The following is a 21108-nucleotide window of genomic DNA, read 5'->3' as shown; positions in this document are numbered from 1 at the left end:
CTGTCCCTGTACAAATAAAAAGCGAACCACCCCATTGCACGTATCACAATCTCAATCTCACCAAGATACTATTTGAGTTTTGTATTAAAATGCATTGAACCTTATCCACTGTAAATAATGTACATATTATACAGATGATATTTATTAATACACGTTAAGACTGTGCAATTAATTGAATTTTGACCATGATTTCGATGTGTGTCAAATGATCTCCAAAGTCATATACTCAGCAATTAAAGCTCAACTGTTTATTTTGGGATTTTTTTATATAAATAAGTATATTTTTATTTATTTTTTAAATATAGAGATCGTAGAACAGCTAGATATATAGTTTATTTTGGATACATATGTTTTTCTATGTCTTAGGTCTTTCATGTTCAAAGTATATTTTATTCAGTTTGTTTTATACGTCGCAAAACTGCTCAGGTTCATATTTTTAGCCTATATTTATTTTCAATTTGAAAGTTTTACGCAAATTATCGATGAAGTGTTTTGGGGTTTTTTTTGAGAGAGAGACAGAGAAAAGCTGAATAAATGCATCGTGCAACTAAAAAATGATCGTTTGAAAAACTGATTTCAGTATTGACCAAAATAATCATGTTTTTTTTCCCCATAATCGAGCAGCCCTAGTATAGTGTCTGTATATAGGGGAGTTTCAGCTGACGTCATTGTTATTAAAAGCCCGCGTTGCATGCTAGGAAATATTTTGGTTGGAGGCAAGAAACACGATAGCGTCAAACACAGTGCGTAACCTCGCGTATTTATCCCCGATAATGGTCAATTCCTGCTGCATTATCGGATGCACAAATAGAAGCACGGAAGAAGGAAAATGTCTTTTTCATATTCTGAGTGAAAAGAACCGCTAACAGTGAATTAAACGGCTTTCAAACATTCACAGAGCAAATGTAGAAGATCCTAACAAACCGTGGACTCCAACAAGTTCAACAACACATCGAGACTCTTGGAGGTTTTCATCTTTTCTGCTGTGAATGGCCCAGGAGTTTCCACCAAGTCATTGTGGATATCACCAAAGTGAATATTTGTCCAGGTAGTTGGTAATTCTGACCAGAAATTTGGTTTCGTCGACACTTTGTCGGGGTTGAAAAGGGTGATTTGTCGTCCATCGATGCTTATGACCAATTTCTGGTCAAATGGTCTTGGGTCCTCTGCCGTTAGAGTGGATAAATAACCGGGATCAATACCCTTTACGTGCTTTCTCGCTCCGTCCGTCATGTTGAATTAGTGTTTCTTGCCGCCGACCAAAATAATTCCCAGCATGCAACGCGCGCTTTTGTCAACAGTGAAACTCAACTATTAGGACATCTGCAAAAGAACTTGTCAACAATAACCACACAGAAAAGTTTATGGGCATAAAATACCAATTTATTACTTTGCACATTAACACAAGAATTCCCTGCAGGCTAAAAAAAATATATGGACATGTCACAGAATAGCAATAAAACACGTGAATGGTCTTCTGCAGCAGGGGGAGGAGCCCAAACTACAAACTCCACCCCCTTTTCCAACAACCAGGAAGAACTCCGCTCCATTCACAAAGTCGGAAAGTTTCATATTTTGGATAGACTTTCTGACATTGTGAGACTATATTGCTATTAGACAACCACACACAGCGTAGAGACCACTAGAGCGGGAAAAACCCAACGAAAAGAAACAAAAAATAAAAGGATTCAAAATTAAAATTCACAATACACAATGTCAAATTACAAATATTATCAAAGTGAGGGGGGATTTTAAAAACAATTCATGCCGTTTTGGGGAGATTTGTGGACGATTTTAAAAAGGTTAAAAAGAGGTGAACTCCGTTTTAGAAGTTAGCTGCTTGAAGGTACAAACGTTTGACCTAAAATGGCCGCCAAGAGTGGTCTTTTAGCGTCAACACAATGGCGGCAAGGCGATTTTGGTCTTTAACGGGTTCGAAAGTGAAGAAAAGTACCTCGTTTTGACAAGAACCGAGCGCAAAAGACGAAAACACACCTTTCCGGGAATAAAATTAGACGCTGGTTTGTTTGTACCTTCAAAATTTCAGACAATTGGTTAAAATACTTGGACAGATATTGCTAAATGCTAAAACGTTTAAATTCATTAGACATTTAAAAACTCCACCTTTTCAAAAAAAACAAACTCCAAAACATTAATTTTCTCATAATATGGATTTTAAAATGTTTTTTCGATTTTATCCTTGGTCAAAAATGACGATACTTGGGCATGCATGCGAGCAATAATATGTTACAATGAACTGAAAAGCTACAGAACTAGTCCACCAAAATGCACATTCCCACTGATTGATACAAGCAAATAAAAATAAAACAAGAAAATATCAAAATAAAAAAATTATTACAGACACAATAGCGAGAATAGACCAACAATAGATCACAATGAGTAGAATTATAGCTTTCTTTTAATACATTTGAAAAAGTGGGGAGATATTGCTTCGTAAATGGTACACGGAGTAATCGTTTTTTTGAATGGAGAAAGAGAAGCCTCGTCCACGATAATGCAATTTAAGTTTAAAAAATTGTCAAATGTTTATGGTTTAATACATACAGTTCCAGATTTATCATTTGGAAAACTGGCGTGTTTAAAAATGTGCCACTACACTATCCAATCCTCGTCATTTAAGATAGAAAACGTATTTCTTATACGCACTTTAAAAAACCTCCTTATTTGGCAATTGGATTAAACAAATCAGACACTAAACACGTCAACAATCACTTGAAGTTGTATTGCGCTGTATAATGATGCTACAGGAGCCTGGATGAGTCAAAAAGAGCACACCGATTACAGAGAAAAGTCAATTAATGGACTCAAATTTTAGCTTTTCATATTGCTACTGTATTTAAATTTTGTTTTACTTGTTAGTACATTTCTAAATCGTGTAAAAAGAACGCCATTTTTGTCTCTCCTCCAAATGTTAACATCCTCTTTCAGGTAACCAAGATTTGACGTCCAATGATGTGACAGTTCATAGTTAAAATACACAATTTCACCACCAGATGTCGCCAAAAACGAATAATTACTACATTAGAATCTTATAAAAGTGCATGACATTGCCGAGAAAGTTTTAACACTCCAATCATCATTTTAAACCTGAATAACCATAACTTCAATATGCTTTTTCACCACTAGATGTCGCCAAACGCTTTAAAACGTCTTTTTTTTTTTTTTAAACCTGAACTGCATTAATGTGAAAATCAGCTTCTTTTTATTCAGCTTAGACCAAACCATTCCCTTTTGAGGTGAATGATTCAAACTAGTGCACTTTTAACATAACTTATTGCATGCATTGCCTGGTCGACCCCTTTAAAAACAAAACAAAAACGAAACGAAACGACAAATTATTTTCTTCTGTCCAAATAAAAGCATTTTTAAAAGCCGCCATGCGCTCACGCCCCCACCAGGACAGTGCCCAAACCTGTTCATACTAAACCTAGAATTTCATAGGCGGTTTATTACAAAGAAGTTTTTAAGTCGGGCGGAGCTACCCTGATGAGGCGTGGGCGGCGGCCGTTTCAGCCTCTCTTTGACCAAAGTCTTACAAATCCTTAAAAACATCCACCTTTTCGACAACGTTTAGGGGTCCGAAACATAGGCAGTGCGTATGCTTAGTCGATCCATTTAGTCCAGTGTGAAAAATATGAACAATACAGTTAAATAGTAGAGAGATTTGAAAGTGAGAAGGAGGATTTTTACAGCGGGGAAGAATGGGAGAGACTTGTGGATACTTTCTTACAGTTGATTTTACGTTTTCAAGAGCAAAATGCCATGTAACACAGCTGAATTGTAGTTTTAAGTGAATTTTAATGCCATTTAGTAGCTGTAAAAATGGGATTAAGTCTGTTATGGCAAAATAGTGGAAATAGCACTGTGAAATTGAAACATTGTAATCAAATTTGTAAATTATAACTGACTGGGTATGGAATATTCTTTTAGCATAATGTGAACTATTTCTCATCAATACATTCACTGATAAAGAAATTATTTGCAAAGTTTGAAAATGCAGGTTTACTGGCAGTGGATTCAACGTCCAAATAATGGCAAATCTAATCAATTTATGTAATATTGTCAATCAACCAAGACTTAGGAAAAAGTAGCTTGTTTCTTAGTTAAGTACAGGTAGACGTTAGAAGCTTATCTGTTTGGCAATTAATACAAAAACTCTTTCAGCTTGCATTTGTGAGAAGGAATATACTGCATATTGAAAGATTTGTAAGATCATTTGTATAAGAGTTATATATAATAATAGTTCATCCAGTTTTGATACAACATAAACAAAAATATCCACCCGTACCCCACATACTCCCCCAGTTAAAATCTCTTAAAGGTCATGGTTATATTTATACACACAGCAATAGAAACCGTTTTAAAAAGTCTAAAAATTCATGTTCAAACTGTTCCAATCAACCATTTTTCTACTGATTGTCCCCAACCTATTTTAGCGACTTTTGGAGTGCTATGCTGTTTTTCGATTTTAAAGCTCCACTGTGTCACTTTTCTGGTGTAAGGGATTTGCCGCCTGGAGTGGTTATTGTTGTCTCTATAATGTTCCACAGTATGGCATTAAACACATCTATCCGGCATGTATTCATAGTCGTTTTATTTACTTAAAAATACCTCAAAAACATTCATTCCAACTGACGCAGATCTGACTTCTGAACTTATCTCAACTGTTCAAAGCCATACTGTGGAACATTGCGGGAAAAGCAATATCAACTCCATCGGGACAAGCACACGGCTGACCCCTGCCAGAAAAGTGACAAAGTGCATATTTAAAGGTCCTATATTATACAAAATTGTCTGTTGTGAGCTTTTAGACATAAAGTTGTTCCCTCCTCAAAAACAGACCTGGAGTTGTGTTTTGTTTCATTTACACTTTAGAGCAGGCATGTCCAAACTATGGCCCGGGGGCCAAATGCGGCCCTCAGACAAATTTTTCTTGGCCCTCAGGCTTCCACGTTCAAATTACCTTGCATCAATTAAAAAAATATTTTTTTCCTGCAAGTTTTTTGAAAATCTACCTTGATAAAGCCAATATTTAATATTTCGTCTGTGATTTTAAGGCTCTTAGCAGAAATAAAGACTGATGGCCCATTCTAACGTGTTAAATATGCACATATTTCAATTATTTCCTGTATTGAGCACCAGTCTATGGCCCTTGATCGGCCCTCTGCTTCATCTGTGTTTACATATGTGGCCCTTTATGAAAAAAGTTTGGACACCCCTGCTTTAGAGTAACCCTTTATTATTAGTCTATCTTCACCTCGAAAGCTCAAAATGCTCTGTTCCACCTTGTCATGTAGTGGTAATTTTTAAGTTAACCAGGGCTGAAATCCTCCATGTCAAGTCAGAGAGAAGAACTCAGCCTAAATCTGCAGAGTTTGTGTTAAACGTGTGAATGAAACAAAACAACTCCAGGTCTGCTTGTGATGAGAAAATAAAACTAATCAGAAAATAGCATAATATAGGCTCTTTAACTTCAACGACCATTTTGTCCAACGAATAAAAGCCCTCTACTTTTCGACCTTGCAAAAAACATAATTTTCAATCGTTAAAAACCAACTGGCTTTTTGTAAAATGTCATCACAATATTATAACATTGACAACAAGACAACATCAATGGTAAACTACTATCTCTAAACAGGATTTTAAAACCACAAAAACATTTTATTATATTAAAACCTTTACAAATCTGCTTTCTTGATTGGTTAAGTATAAATGCATAAAGTTACAGATTGTGAGTGCCCTCTGCTTTGCCGTCTAAATAGCGCCCTCTTGCGTTCAGTGCAATGAATTGACCAGAAATCGCATCAACAAAACAAAAACAAAAAAGAGAGAGAGACCTATAATTTGCTAATTTTAAGTCTACAACTAAATAAACAAACATCCAGCGGTGTAAAATATAAGTTTAAGGTCCAAAGAATTTAAGCCCAAAACTTTATACAAGAAAAAGTTGGGTTTATTTAAGACCATAATGCATTTTATATAGGTCCCAACGCAGACCACTGATAGCTACACAAAATGACCCGTTATTTCACTTCAAAATACATGCGTTTACATTTTAAAAGTGATTTGAAAAGGAGTTGTGGCTCTGAAAAGTTCCGAGAAAATGCTAGGTTTTGTGCCCATATGCTATTAAAATGTAAAGTAATGTATTTTGAATTGTAAAGCAAAGTTTCCACCAAGTAAAATGGTATGGTTCAGTGTATAGGTTTATGAAGGGAGATAAAAAAAAAAAAAAAGTACTTAAATATACATGATTAACATGATAAACATTGATTTTCCAAAACTGCTATAAAACAAAACAGTATTCAAATTCATCTTATCTAACTTTAATAAAGAGATATTGACAAGAATTATTTTGACTAAATTGGAATGAGTTATATCCCCTTTAAATTAGGATTGAAAAGATATTTTACTATCAACAAACTAAAGCCTCGATTTTGGAATTTTTTATGTTAAAAGTAAATATCAGGGAGATTTTTCCAACAAGATTTAAATGGTAAATTACACCACAGCAGCCAAGTTTTACAAAATCCAAAATATTTGTATTTTAATGCTGCAAATTTTGAAACAATGCATTATTCACGATTTTAAATCTTGTTGAAAATCTCAAAACCAAATTATAATCAATAATGCATTAGCTGCTCCTGTGAGGTTTAACACTGTAATAGCAAAGTGTGGGTGATCACCACATAAAACTGAATCATATCATAAAACTTGGTGGGAAAAAAGTAAATTGTCTAATATTTTGTAAAATTTTGGGATAATTTGCAACCGTTTACGTTCATATATTAGCGCATAGTTACACGTTTGGAGTGGCAGACAGGAGCGATAATAGGCTTTGTCGTCGATGCTTCTGTCTGCTCGCCAGTGCAGTGTTTTGACTTTAAAAAACAAAAAGTTTAAATTTCCCAAAATATTAGCCAAAATTTGCCAAATGGGTCGCTACACCAAACCGCGCCAACCGAGTCCAAAAGCTCATACGTTTAATAGAATATATGCTATACTGTATTGTAGTTGTATGTGTGATTTTATAAAAGGAAAACTCATTTACAGCAGTTCTATCGCCTCCAAAAATCCAATATTTTTTTTTTTTTTTTACAATTCAGTGGCCTGCCATGAAGAAAAAAAAAACAACTCTACACAACCATTCGAATACAGCAGTGCGTGGATATATGATGCCTTATTTACAATGATAACGACGCACACATTAAACTGTCAATCTCACGACGAAGAGGGTTAAAATAGGCTAAAGGAGCTAGCATGTCGGGCGTGAAAACCCAAGTTCACCTCGCTTGTCAATATTGAAGTTAAAACACCATTAAAAAGGAAAAAATATATCGTTTTAAAATCCCTGCCCACTACCACCCCGCCAACTTACAACCCGATAAAACTTGTTAGATTTCTGCCCCGTTTCAGAGCATTTGAGGTAAGTGAGAGAAGTCCTGGTTTAGCTTGGGCGAGCTGTGAAGCCGCTAAAAATAAAACTTACAAAACTTAAGAGTGCAGACATTCAAATAGAAAAAAATATAATTAAATGGCTCGATTGTAAATAAAAGTTGTGTTGATTTGTGCATTGGAAACCATGTATATATATTTATATATATTTATAGATGTGTATATTCAGGCTTCGCAGTGCTTGATTGCTGGTTTGACAAAAAGTTAAGGATAAAAGTGCGGCGGATTTTTAAGAACGCTGGTTGGAGATTGTTCGAAAGCCGCAAAAGGATTGAAAGGAAATTATTGAAAAAGAGAGGGGGAGGAAAAAACAGGTAAGTAAAAGAAGAGTCCATAGAAAGAGGGAGAGAGACGAGAGAGGGGGAGATCAGGCGAAGTACATGGTGTGTTGGGTGTCGTAGTGGATCTGAACAGCTTTGGCCAAGGCCTGAGGGTCCCGACCGTTACTCTGTCCAGACACATGGCTCCCCTCCGCACTGAAAACAACAGAGAGAAATAAAGAGTGTCATACACTTCAAATTTTTCAAATGCCATCTGACAATTTGCTGAATGTGTATCAAAAGAAATCATCCAGCACAGACATGTCAAACTCAGGCTTGGGGGCCAAATTTGGCCCACAATATAATTATATTTGACCCATGAGATCATATCAAATCTGGATTAGATCTGGCCCACCGGCTACAGATAAACTATAGAGACATTATTTATTAAAATGTTGTTATTATTTTATATGATGCTTGTTCTAAATTCAATGTTTCAACAAAACGATTATTAAACATTTATTTTAATAAGAAAAGGTTTAACATTACATATCTCGAAAGAGAAAACACGCAGATGTTGCTGAAATTTTTCAATAAATAGATTAGCTCACAATATGGTCCCAGTTTTTAATTTTGGAATCTGTGAATTTGAGTTTGACCCCCTGATCTAGCAGGTAATTCTCATTTCAAGAATTCTCAAAATTAAACACTTTTCCAACCCTGAAATTAAAGGTGGGTAGTGTAGCCTAAACTGTCCTCCAGTAAGAGTAAAAAGTATATTTGGGGAAACTACCACTTGAGTCAGAATAACTGTAAAATGACTGCCTCATAGTTTCAATAGGAGGAGCAACACATTAACATTTTATTTATAATATACTTGAGATTTTAAACATTGCCAAATGTGTGAATATAAAATGGATCCACAAAGTATTTTTAGGGGTTATACAATTTATAACTTTAAATGCAATTTTAAAAAACATACTCTTGCTTGGAATCTCATTTACAAATTGTTCAAAACCTGAAAACTGAACTTTGGGAGGTCACCCCTTCCCTCAGGCAGCTTGAAGTCTGCTCTGAAAAATTCCCCATTCATCTGTTTCCATAGACTTTGAAAAATGGATCAAAAGCAGACAAAAGACAGAGGCTAACCATCCATGTGTGAACTAACCTTAATAGAAAAAAGGGCTATATTTTTAAGTAAAGAACACGTGTTGTCTGACCTGTCGTGGTCCTTGTCGACGAGGTGGTAGCGGGCCCTGAATGCCACGAGGCGGGCGTAGTAGGCGGGCGCAGGGATGGACACTGAGCGCGTGCATCGCACGTATGTGTGGCACAGCTGGTACGTGAGGAGCTGCAGCTCATCTGCAGTAAAACAGTTATCATCCCACAGCACGTGGTAGTGAGAGGGACGACTCGTGCCCTGAGAGACGGGAGAGAGGGTTAGTCTCTAACCCCGAAGGTTAGTCATCCTTCAGTAACTAGCTGTTGGTGGGCTGAACCAATCACAACAAATGGATTCTCATGATTATGTGAAATCACAAATAATGCAAGAATTCATCTTGCTGCGCAAGGTTAGCGTCTGAATGCCCAGAGAAAACAAACTCATACACAGAGCTTGAAAGCATGAATGAAGCAAAAATCCAGGTATATTTTTGGTAATATACAGAATCAACATAATAACATGGTTAAAAGTTCAAAAAAGCAAATGTTTTTCTCACCTGGATGCCTGCATGACTGCACAGATAGAAGTCAAACTCAGATGGATGTGTGATGGTGCTGTCCACTGTTGTTCCCGCTGGGACATTTCCACTCTTCCCAACCTGCATTCAGTTTAAATTCACCAAATGTAATTGTTATATAAAAATGATAACAAAGCTAAAATGGCAAAGAGTAGTGTTTTCCTGACCCTCTCGGCCTTGTCAGAGCAGAAGAGTCTCGTGTGGTGCCTCTTCTGAACCACGATGTAGGTGATCCCTGGTCGATAATCCTCCTCTAAACTGATGCAGGCTTTTCTGATGGCAATGAGCTCTGGCCACGCAACCTGGAAATACAAGGTACTTTTAAGCATGATTCTAAAGTACAAAACCAGGACATTTCACTTTAAAAGCCACTTTTATTAATAAAGTCTAAAAAAATTATTTCACAGTAGGTCTGAAGAACATGAACTACATAATGCAACAGCCTTTTACAAAGGAGCAATCTAAAACAAAATAATAACCCAATAACAGAACTAAAAGGCTAGAAATGACCATCAATAGTTGAATATGGATCACAAAAAAATGCATTTTAAACCTTTAGACACACTGGTTGGACATAAATACAAAAACCTTTTATGCTGTCACCTGTTTCATCTGCCCCTCGGACACGCCTCCTCTGTAGTAGATGATTCTCGTTGGTTTGAATCGAGTGGATTTGTAAAACTGGATGAGCAGCTCTCGCACCATGTTGGTCAGGTCCTGGATCACCTCCTGACTGAACAGCTGCTCCTGGAAAACAAAATACAAACATGTATAAGATACTGGCTCAGAGGTTAAAGCACCTATCCATCAACCTGAAGACCAGAGGTTTGACTCCTCCTTTACTAAGATTGAGGTGTCCTTAGGCAAGACACTTCACCCACATTACTACTATGAATGTGGCGTGTGAGTGAGTTGGTGGCAGTCAGAGGGGCTGATGGAGCAGATTGACAGCCTTGCTTCTGTCACTCTGCCCCAGTTAGTTTAGTATGTTCAAATTAATCATGGCGCATGTTTGGGTCAATAATATAATGGGACAAAAGACAACAAATACACACTTAGAAACTTTTAAAATGCCTGTGTTTTAAAGTAGTTCTTATATTTGTACTACATAAATAACATATCAATATACAAATTTGAAAGCTTTGTTGCAATAGACATGTCCCATATAAAAGTACCATGTAGTGCTTGAATAAAAGAATAGTTTTTACCGCACTGGGAGCATTTACCCCAGACATGTCCTGTCGGGAGGTCTGGACTCGGACGGTGGCGCAGTATCGACTCGGATGCCCATCCATGCTCCCGACCACAGCTGCGATCGAAGGCTTCTTCCCGTCACCAGCAGGAGGGTGTGTGACGTCTGCCCCCAGGAAGATCACAGGCTGCTGGAACACTGACGGTCTAAGAGAGGGAGGGCAGGGCTCAAAGTTTCCATTTTTCAATTTCAACAAATGTTCAGTTGGTGGCAGCTGCTGTTCATTAATTCACAGCCCAGTTAAAAAAAAAAAAAAGTCTTAATAATAAACACACAAAAGCAGCTCCTTTAGGGTCAAAATAAGACTGCGCACCATTTGCATCTCGTTATGAAACATTTTTATAATCCACAAACTGGGAAGTAATACTTGTGTACTTTGTTACCATGTCAGTTGTTGTTAACAGTGACAGTAAATTGCCACTGTGGTCTCTTAAGAGTTATGAAGTCCGTGTAAACTCTATGCTTAATTATAAATATAATAAAAATGCTAGGAATAGGTTAGGAAAGTGAAAAAAACTTCAAACCTCGGCAAACCTGTTTAAAATTAACTTTTATGCTTTTGAAACAAACATGCGTCGCCTTTAACTTGTGTTCTTGTGCGCTTAAACACATTGGTGGTGTCTCACCTCTGATGTGGGACCAGGACGTTGTTGATTCCTCCGAGTTTGGCGTTGATTTTGAGACAGAGGTTGGACAGAGTCTGAGGAGACGTCTTCACCACATTCTTCACCTGGACACACTGAGTGGCCATCCCCAACAGAGTGTCTCCAACACGCTTCACCTCAGCTACAGGGGCAAGAGGGAAAGATAAACAGATGTCTTTTTTTTTTTAGGGTTGTGCAAAGTACTATAATAATTTTAGCAATGGGCTGTGTGCAATACTTATACACTGGCACCTTAACTAAACAAGGCAGTGTGCAATTTTGATCAAATAATCTAACATCCTTTAGTTAACCTGTGTCTGTGATCTTGTGACTGATCAGCTCTTTATGTCGGTCTATTTGTATTATTGTATTGTCTGTCTGGATGTATTTGCTTTATGATTACATCAACCTGTCTAGGGACAGGAGATGGAAATTAGCCTTGGGCTACAATCATATTTACATATCATGTATATGTTCATTAATATGTTTTGTCCCCATTTCAAATAAATACATAAAATAAAAAAAATTATTTGAATTTGCCAATCAAATGAGAAAACAATTCAAAAAGTAGCAAAAATAGCCAAAGACTTGTGTTAAATTAAATATACAGATTTGAAAGTGGAAAAAAAAGAAACAGAAGTTTATCCACTGCCGTTCTCACCATACACAGGCGTTTTCCCAGGCAGAATGACCACTATGAGCTGCAGACCCACATAGGACATCTTGAGGTGTTTGAACATTGGCTCCACGCTGTCTGCTCCCTGGGCATATTTACAGAAACACGGCTGGCCCTGGATCGGCATCCCAGCATCCTTTGAGATCTTTCTTAGCTGGTCTGTGAAACTCCTGCGTAAGAACAATGAAATGTGGTTCAACCTGAATGAATAATTGTGTTTTTCATATTTGTTTCGGGTTATTATAGTCATGAATTCTGCTTTCACTCCTAACATTAAATTTCTTTCATTATTAGCCAGACCAGACTGACATCTTTCTAAAGCATTAGAGAAGTGTCTATTGTGGATCCCAGGCAAATCACTTACCAGCACCCTGTCAGAAGGAACTACTTGTGTGGGTGGTGAAATGTATTCACTTTTTGTCTTTTTGGACAACTGAGGGACAACACAGACATTTATGTATAATGCACTCACTTGAGCAGGTCTTCTCTGCACTGTTTCTGAGGGGCGAAGCAGGCCACAGCCCACACCTTGATCTCGATGCCCGCATAGAACTGCTTCCCTCTCATGTCCCACACGCCCTGGTTTGGAGTCGCTACAGTTTTGTTCTGTGGACAGAGACCCTAAACCCTTAGTCAACCCCCCAGATTCACCCCCCGATACACAAGACACAAATATTTCACATTGTGGATGGGATAAGAACTTGTGTATGGGGATGTCACCATATCAAATTTTGGTGTTAAAGGGGCCTATGACAAGTTAGATGACTCATTTTACATTTTTTCCCGAACCATTTTAACCTGGAGTTGTGTTTTGTTTCATTCTCACATGTTTAACACACAAACCAATACACAAATAAATATTATAGGCTGAGTTCTTCTAACAGAAAACATGCCGTTTCACCTTGTGATATCAGGTGGGAATAAATGAAGTGCTCCACTGTGTTTTTAAAATCCACACATCTTCACCAGAATCATTTGGATCATTCCAGCTCTGGGATTTCCAATCTCTACTAAACAAAAGGTAAAAGGTAACTGTTAACTTAAAAAAAAAAAAAAAAAAAACTAGTGCTTAAGGACATCACAGGGTGGAACAGAGCATTTTGGAGATATAGACAGACTAATAATAAAAGGGTTACTCAAACATTTGACACAACTCCAGGTCTGTTTTTGAGGAGGTAAGAGCATTATAACATGACTTAAAGCTCACATGAGTAAATTTTGTGTAATAGAGGACCTTTAATTACACAAAAATGATGTAAAAATCTTGTGATGTGTTGCGTCTTGTCTTATGGGAAGCATGTCTCATCCCATCCCCATTAGACATCATATAATCAGGGCTGCCAGGCTTTGGAGGAATTTTTCAGTTCCAATTCCAACAAATTGGGATTACTTTGGACTCAGAGATTCAAATGCCAAGTTTAGAAAAGACAAAAAGTTAAAGCATGGCACCCTTAAACATTTGCAAAGAACAAGCTTTTTATACGACCATATAGTAGCAATGCCACTGTACTGCCTGATCAGTAACAATACATCCAACTAACTTAGATGCCAGATTTTTTTTTTCCAAACGTGATTATTTGTAAACTTCACTACAATTCAGGGTTTCACAATTTCAGAAATTCACTATTGGAAAAAAATAATCTGTATCCCAAGATGGACTTTGATTTTATTGCAAAACAGACAAGATGCCACTGAGTACATGTGACAAATGCAGTAATTAACCAATGGTACATCTTGACTTGTTTACTTAGGAAAACATTTTATTACACTTTCTGGCCATATAACAGCAAAATAATTATTTTAATGTATATGACCTTTGTCAAAAATAGAGCAACCACACTTCAATTACAAAGGCCTAGTTAAATCCAATATTGCATTGAGTAGAATGGCATTTTGTAATTTTTTTTTTGGTGAGATTGTCTGACCAAGCAGCATGTGACAGTCTAAGTATAAAACACCATTAGCTGAAAGACTGTAGTTGTTTAGATGAAGCATCCTGAAGAAAAGCATCACAAGACTCAGAGTCCCTAGCAGGCAGTGTGCCCAAGTGCAGATAAACTGCAATACAAAAACTCTGTTATTCCAATTTGTGACAGTATTTAATAACCAACAGAGGCTACAGTAATAGTATAACAATTCATTTTTCTATAGGCTGGTTTAAACATTTAATGAAGACAACCAAACAAAACATTTCAAAATGCAAAGTTAGTTCTTTTTAGGTAAATCTTATTGACTTTGAATAAGTCTTCAAATTCCAATTTGACTTTGATGTTTGTTTTGTTTTCAAAAGATTGAGAGTCTTGTTATTCTTTATAGCAGCAGTGCATTCACATTTCCCTCAGACACAGCATCCTCAAACCTCAAATCAACCTCGTCATTACAAATGATGGAAAATCAAAAAGATCATAGACTATGACTACATCAAATTGCTGACAACTAAGGCAGCAACAATAATAATCCTGAGTATCTGACCAAAAAATAATCAATCGTACTTTAATCATTATAATAGTTATCTCTTATCTACTAGTTTTATTTATCACAAAGTGCTGTTATTAAAGCCACAGTATTGCACTTTAAGTTTTAATGAATTTGACTAAAAAGTTTGGATTTTGGTCATGTTCATTGCTTTCAAAAATGTAAAAAAAAAAAAAAAAGTATGCTTACAGTGAGTGGGCTTGAGTCTCCACAAACCTGACTCTACTTCAGGGCCTGCTCCTGCTCATTTTCATGGACATGTTGTTCCATTGGCTATAATCTTCCACAGTATGACATAAAACCTCTATGTCCATGGAAGTATGACTAACTTTCAATTACCAAGGAATCATACAGGTGATCGTAACTTACTGAAACATTACATCAAAATGACAAAATAGACTAAACAATTTCAGATTTTTATTAGCATTACATTTTTTATAATCAGTCACCGAATTTCAACCTGTTTTTGGTAACAAAAATCTCTGAAGAATTTCTAAAAATCTCAATGAAGAATAAAATAATTTGACCAGTTGAAAATGTGTTAAAATTACAGTTTGTTGCAGCCCTATTGAGACATGAATTACAGATTTTTAAGAAGTTTTGCAAATTCACAAATGTAATAGGTTGATTTGAGATTCTGTGTGATTCTCCGCAGCTCAAGTCTTATCTAGTTCAACTCATTCAAACTGGATGAGTTACAAAATATACAAGATCATTCATAAGACAACTTTCAAATTTGATCATTCTTTTTCAATTTTATACATTTTTAAACAGATTTGAGTGAACTGAAAAAGGTCATTCACTGCAGAGATTCAAAGGATTACAGCACAAAGAGACTCCAGGTTAAGCATAATGACTAATATACTAAGTATATGAAAAATTATGTGATACTGGATAAGTATGTTTTGTATTGTGATTAGTGCTGTCATGTGATAAAAAAAAATTGAGAGATTAATTATGATCTGTAATTAATTAATCTAATCTCTTTTTAAGCTCACCTAAAAATTGCTGAGAAAAGCCTTCAATTTGAGGTATTTTCATTTAAATTCATTATTACATTATTGTGGCAGATCAAAAGACTGATATAGATAAAAAAAAAAGTGACTTTATAAAGTCATTTATTGTTTAACAAATCTCTCCAAATTGGCTGTTGAGCCCAAGTCTCCATGAATAAGAAACTGTTTGCTGTAAAGTAGCAAAGATGAGCATATCTGAACTTTATAAAGTCATTTATTGTTTAACAAACTTTAACAGATGCAGTCACTTACATTCCACAGTATCATCATTATTATTACTATTACTAATCTGCAGTGTTGGGAAGGTGACTTTTAAAATGTATTCCCCTACAGATTACAGATTTCATATCCCAAAATGTAGTTTGTAACTTAATCAATTTAATTACTTAAAGTGAGTAATGTAATCTGAATAATCTGGATTACTTGATATTGTCATGCTTTTTAAAACTACATGAATGTAGAAACCGCATCCTGCAAATGTTGTTCTTGTTTGTTCTCTTCAGATTGGCTGTTGAGCCCAAGTCTCCATGAATAAGAAACTGTTTGCTGTAAAGTAGCAAAGACGAGGAAATCTGAACATAATAACTTTTGTCTACTTAAAGACAATAAAAAGTCCAGTCTTTCCTTAACCATATTAAAAATATTATTGATAGAGAAATGCTTTATATATGAGATCACTGGTTTTAGTCCTGGTTTAGACCTGCTTTAGACCTACTTTAGACCTACTTTAGACCTACTTTAGACCTACTTTAGTCCTACTTTAGTCCTACTTTAGTCCTACTTTAGTCCTACTTTAGTCCTACTTTAGTCCTGGTTTTAGTCCTGGTTTTAGTCCTGGTTTTAGTCCTGGTTTTAGTCCTGGTTTATGTCCTGGTTTATGTCCTGGACTGGGTTAGTCCTGGTTTTAGTCTTGGTGTTAGTTCTGGTTTAGAGGCGCACAGGAGGAAGTGCGGTTTACGCAGCGAAGTGAGAAAACGTACACGGTGCACGGGAGGACAGCGATGTCCGCGCAGTAACTACGGAAGGAAACGTGGTCCGCGCGTTCTCAGGTTAATGACGATGATGAAGGTGTGTGTTTGTGTGTGTGTTTGTGTTTGTGTGCGTGTCCCCTCATGTGGCAGGTCACTATAGGACAGTAGTGCAGACATCAGGAGTCTATGCAGGTTGTTTTCACCAGTGACATTTAAGTTGTAGGCGATTTTATATTTCACATCGGGAAAATAATTTCCAAGACACGAATGTGTTTTTACCTGTGCACTGCTGCCTCTGTTCTACTGGCTCTTCCACCTCGTCCATTGTGAGACTGACTCCGCCAACGTTAACATGACGTTTACGTCGCTCTTACTGTGCGCGTTTTGTGTGGATTTCCGGCAATGAGTGGAATTACCAAAATAAAAAAAAATTATAAATGTGTTTTTTGTGTGTGTGTTGTTGTCCCAACAACACATAAAAACAGGTTTTATAATAAAGCAACTCGCATACAGAAACAGTAACGTTAAGAGATTAAAAATGAGATTAACGCGATTAAAAAACATAACGCGCTAAATATGACTAATTAATTAATCGCAATTAACGCAATAATTTGACACCCCTAATTGTGATCACTATTTTAATCCACAGTTAATCAGAAATGTGTTATATGTTTAGATTCAAGTTTTAGATTATCTGATAATGAAAACATCATTGTGTTGAATTACTTCTTTGACACAGACTATGTTCCCTATGTAACCCTGGAGCTCTGCTTGTGCCCTGTGCCTCTGTAGCGCCCCCTCCCTGTGCCACCCCCCAATGCAGCCCCGGTCCCAGTACTCACCCTGCCACAGTCCCGCCCAGAGTCAGTACTCACCCTCCCCCCATACTGCAGCATGGGTGCGGGGAGGACACGGCCCGTCACTTCTGTCATATCGTTATGAACCACAATACCAAACTCTTTCAGGTACGGGTCCGGACCCCCAACCATACTGTTACTTTTGACCTGAGAAGAAAACAAGAATGTATATTGAAAAGAGTGTAATAAAAAGTGAAAACACTAATTTGGTGTAAAGCCCTCTTTACAAGACTACAACTAATAATTTCTCATACTTCAGATGACTTATTTATGTGCAGTGCCGTCACTCACCAGTCGGCTGATCTCCTCTTGCCGGTCGGGGGCAGATCGAGCTGTGGCTTTGATCATTGTTGAGGTTTGGTTATCGGTCAGTTTCTTTATACAGCGCTGGCCTGCCACTATGTTACAGACCTGCAATACAAAATATATTTCAATCAGTCATCTTCCAAAAAAACTCCACACATTTTAAATGTTGTGTTAGAGGTGGAGCTATTGACTAAAAGATCATTATCAGAATGGACTGGATTTACAAAATAGTCTTTCAAGACATCCAAAGCACACTGAACTGCATTATTCATTCTCTCGACACTCGATGGTGGTAAACTACTATTGTAGTCACAGCTGCCCTGGGACAGACAGAAGTAAGGCTGCTAATCTGTGGCATTGGCCCCTTCAACCACAATTTTAAAATGTTACAATTGCCCATTTCTACTTATACATTTACTCAAATAAGGCTTTCAATTTTGTCAATATATCACCCACCTCTAATTAAAAATATAAATCTTAATTTGGCACACAGTTTCTACTTGCACAATAGTCATATTGTGCAAGTTGTGTACAAGTATATAAGCAATTCAATAAGATGCGCAATTGCCTTTAATAAATAAAATCCAAACACCAAATACTGCATATATGCAAATGAAAGGTTTTTATTTGACAGTTCCTGCACTGACCTCTAGGGGGAGGTAAGTGTGCTTCTGTTCCTGTCCCACTTGTAGACAGGGTAAATGTGGGTATTTGAGCTGCAGGTTGTACTTCTGTTTAAAATACTGTGCGACGGTGCACTCCATCGCCTGTCCATTCTCCAACTGCAAGGGAAATCTGCAGAAAAAATGAAAATAGATTTTAGAGGGATGGACTATTTTAGAGACCAAGTTCATCATGGACATTTTGAAATGCACCAGCGCGTTCACTGCCTTTGAGGGAATACTGAAATGTGAACTGATAAACCAATACAAGAATCTCATGCATTTCTGAACATGTTTGCAGAGGTCTTTTACATAATGCTAGTTTTCCCAATATGCCAATTTGCAAACTTTCCACAGTGATTTTGGTTAGACTGTGGTTGAATTTAAATATTTGAAAATAACATAATCAGCACATACACATAAATACTTAGTAACAATGACATTTTTTCCTTATATTTGAACTAACACCTTACCTATAATGGATACACTCAGCATGTATTTATGCAAATTATTGAAAAATCATTATTTGAAAGTAAACTCTACTTAACTCTGGGAAATGAAGATGTGGGGTTTCTGCTTAAAAGCATTATTCTGCTTACAAATATGGCCAAAGATTAAAACAGACATAATAAAGATGTGGGTGAAGTTCTGTAATAGTTTTCCTTAGTGCTAGTTTATGGTTAGCTTTAGCTCTCATGTTGCAACAATTTGTGGCTAGGTTTAGCGCTCACGTCTGGTGGCTGGCTGGGCGTCGTGTTACATTGCAAACTCGATACTTCCTCTTCATCTGACCGCAGTGTGTGACCTCCACTTTCAGACCTGAACAAAAAGAAACCTTTAAATGTAAATCTGGAAAGTTTAGAAGGCACATTATTAACACATTAAACCACATACCACCACCTACAGATTGCAGAGAATTCAATTTTCCGTGGACCTATATTTTTCCGTACATATTGTTTCTACATTTTTTACCTACTACCTACTTTTGTACTATTGACTGTATAATTAAAATGCTTTTAAACCTAATTTCATTTTTTAAATTCATTTTCAAAAATCAATCAAGTAAAAAATTTACCCACACTTAAATAAAAAAATACATAATACATCTTTATTTATTTAATCAGCCAGCAGTCACTTGTTTGTCTCCATGGAATGGTTATTGCTTTGCTTGGAATGTTCTAATGTATGGCAATAAACCTATCTATCTCCGTGGAGACAAGCAGGTGAGCCCACATGGCCAAAGTTAGATGTAGGCCATATCTGTGGAGAGACAACCCCCACGCAAAGAATGATAGTTTGTAAGTGTCTGTGTAATCCTTCAGTCGTCCAGTTATGATTTTTATAGCAAAAAAAAAACCCCAAACAAAAAAACACATGATGAAATAAATTCTTGATAGAGATGTTTAATGCTTTACTGTAGAACATTCCTGGCAATGCAATAGCATCTCCATGAAAACAAGCAGGTAGAAAATCATCTATTAGAAAGGTTGGGTTGAATTAATGTGTGTATCCCTTAGTCCTCACTTTAAAACTACAGCATTTTTAATTCATTTACAAAATTACATTACATATTAAAATATAATACGCAATTTTCCGATATTATAATGTAGTATCCGCATCAGAAACATACCTGGAGTTGTTTTTTTTCATTCACACATGTTAAAACACACAAATCCTGCAGATTTAGCCTGAGTTCTCTCAGACTCTCTCGTCATGACATGACGTGACATGACTCTCTCGTCGTGTCATGAAGTTTTCATCCTGCTCTCTTCTCTCTCATTTAAGGTCTGTCTCTCTTTTTAATTTTATGATGATTTATGTTTTGATTTGTTTATATTGTGATTTTAATGCATTTCATACTCTATTTAACAAAAGGTAAAAGATAACTAAAACCTAGAGAACTACTGCGTCATGACATCACAGGCTGGAACAGAGCATTTTGAGCTCTGGAGAATCAAGGGTTACTCTAACGTGTGAGAATGAAATGAAAGTATGGCCTGTTTCTAAGGAAGTAACAGCATCTAATATGGCTTAAAGCTTACAAGAGTCAATTCTGCACAATAAATTACCTTTAACAATAGCATTTTCTTTTTCAATTTGAGACAATAGTTGTCAGTTTTACACCGTACATGTTTTAGCCCCACTATGACTAATACAGACACATGGCTTTAGTTCATTTTGCATGTAATGTGATCTGGAATGACTCACTGCTGTAATACACTCTCCTGCCTCAGCTCTTTGTCAAATAACGGTAACTTCATTGTATTTTTTGCAGGTTGGATGCTCACCTCGTATTTCCTTTGTGAATTTGACGCGTTGGGAGTCGGTGAGGGGTTTAGTCTGTTCGTTTATATTCTGGATGTCCAATACTTCGCACATGAACTCAATAACAGGTTGGGCACGGTAAAACGCAGTGGCTGAAACTATAAAACAAAAACAAACATGCAATTATGGTTAGGATAGTTTAAGAGTTCACATTAAATCATCTTCATTTGGCTCTTTCCTCTGCATCCTCTGCTTGATCTGACCCTCTCCCCTGCTCCTTTGTTCTCACACCAACTAACTTCATGTCCTTTCTCCATATCCATAAATCTTTGGTCTTCCTCTAGGTGTCCTCTGTATCAAAGAAAAAAATCATCTCTATACCTCATATTCACTGTCCCTCTTCAGTACCGTAAATCCACACCATCTCAAACTGTATACACATGGCTCCCGCTATTACTACTACTATCACTACGACTATTACTATGACCACTACTCCTCTTGCCAAAAAA

General features: G+C 36.6%; 1 protein-coding gene across 4 annotated transcripts in view; it reads right to left on the bottom strand.

Moving 5' to 3' along the window:
- Nucleotides 1–1361: 1361 nt before the first annotated feature.
- The window catches only part of ago4 (argonaute RISC component 4), a 36302-nt gene continuing 16555 nt past the window's right edge, over nt 1362–21108 (bottom strand). Inside the window, exons 6-19 of one of the 4 annotated variants that reach the window (XM_020923761.2) lie at nt 20623–20757; nt 19066–19153; nt 18320–18467; nt 17658–17777; nt 17352–17513; nt 12520–12668; nt 12033–12217; nt 11354–11513; nt 10684–10873; nt 10079–10222; nt 9643–9777; nt 9455–9556; nt 8957–9156; nt 1362–7952 (exon numbers count right to left, since the gene is read on the bottom strand). In XM_020923761.2, the coding sequence (XP_020779420.1) occupies nt 7844–7952; nt 8957–9156; nt 9455–9556; nt 9643–9777; nt 10079–10222; nt 10684–10873; nt 11354–11513; nt 12033–12217; nt 12520–12668; nt 17352–17513; nt 17658–17777; nt 18320–18467; nt 19066–19153; nt 20623–20757 (2027 nt within the window). In that variant the 3' untranslated portion in view covers nt 1362–7843. The remainder of the gene's footprint in view (nt 7953–8956; nt 9157–9454; nt 9557–9642; nt 9778–10078; nt 10223–10683; nt 10874–11353; nt 11514–12032; nt 12218–12519; nt 12669–17351; nt 17514–17657; nt 17778–18319; nt 18468–19065; nt 19154–20622; nt 20758–21108) is intronic. The other 3 variants (XM_020923763.2, XM_020923764.2, XM_020923762.2) reach the window with 3 other exon arrangements.

Source organism: Boleophthalmus pectinirostris, unplaced genomic scaffold, assembly GCF_026225935.1.
Source record: "Boleophthalmus pectinirostris isolate CB_2022bp ecotype Guang Dong unplaced genomic scaffold, ASM2622593v1 HiC_scaffold_21, whole genome shotgun sequence".
In the NCBI taxonomy this organism is placed as follows: domain Eukaryota; kingdom Metazoa; phylum Chordata; class Actinopteri; order Gobiiformes; family Gobiidae; genus Boleophthalmus; species Boleophthalmus pectinirostris.
This window is presented reverse-complemented; position numbering and strand designations above follow the sequence as displayed.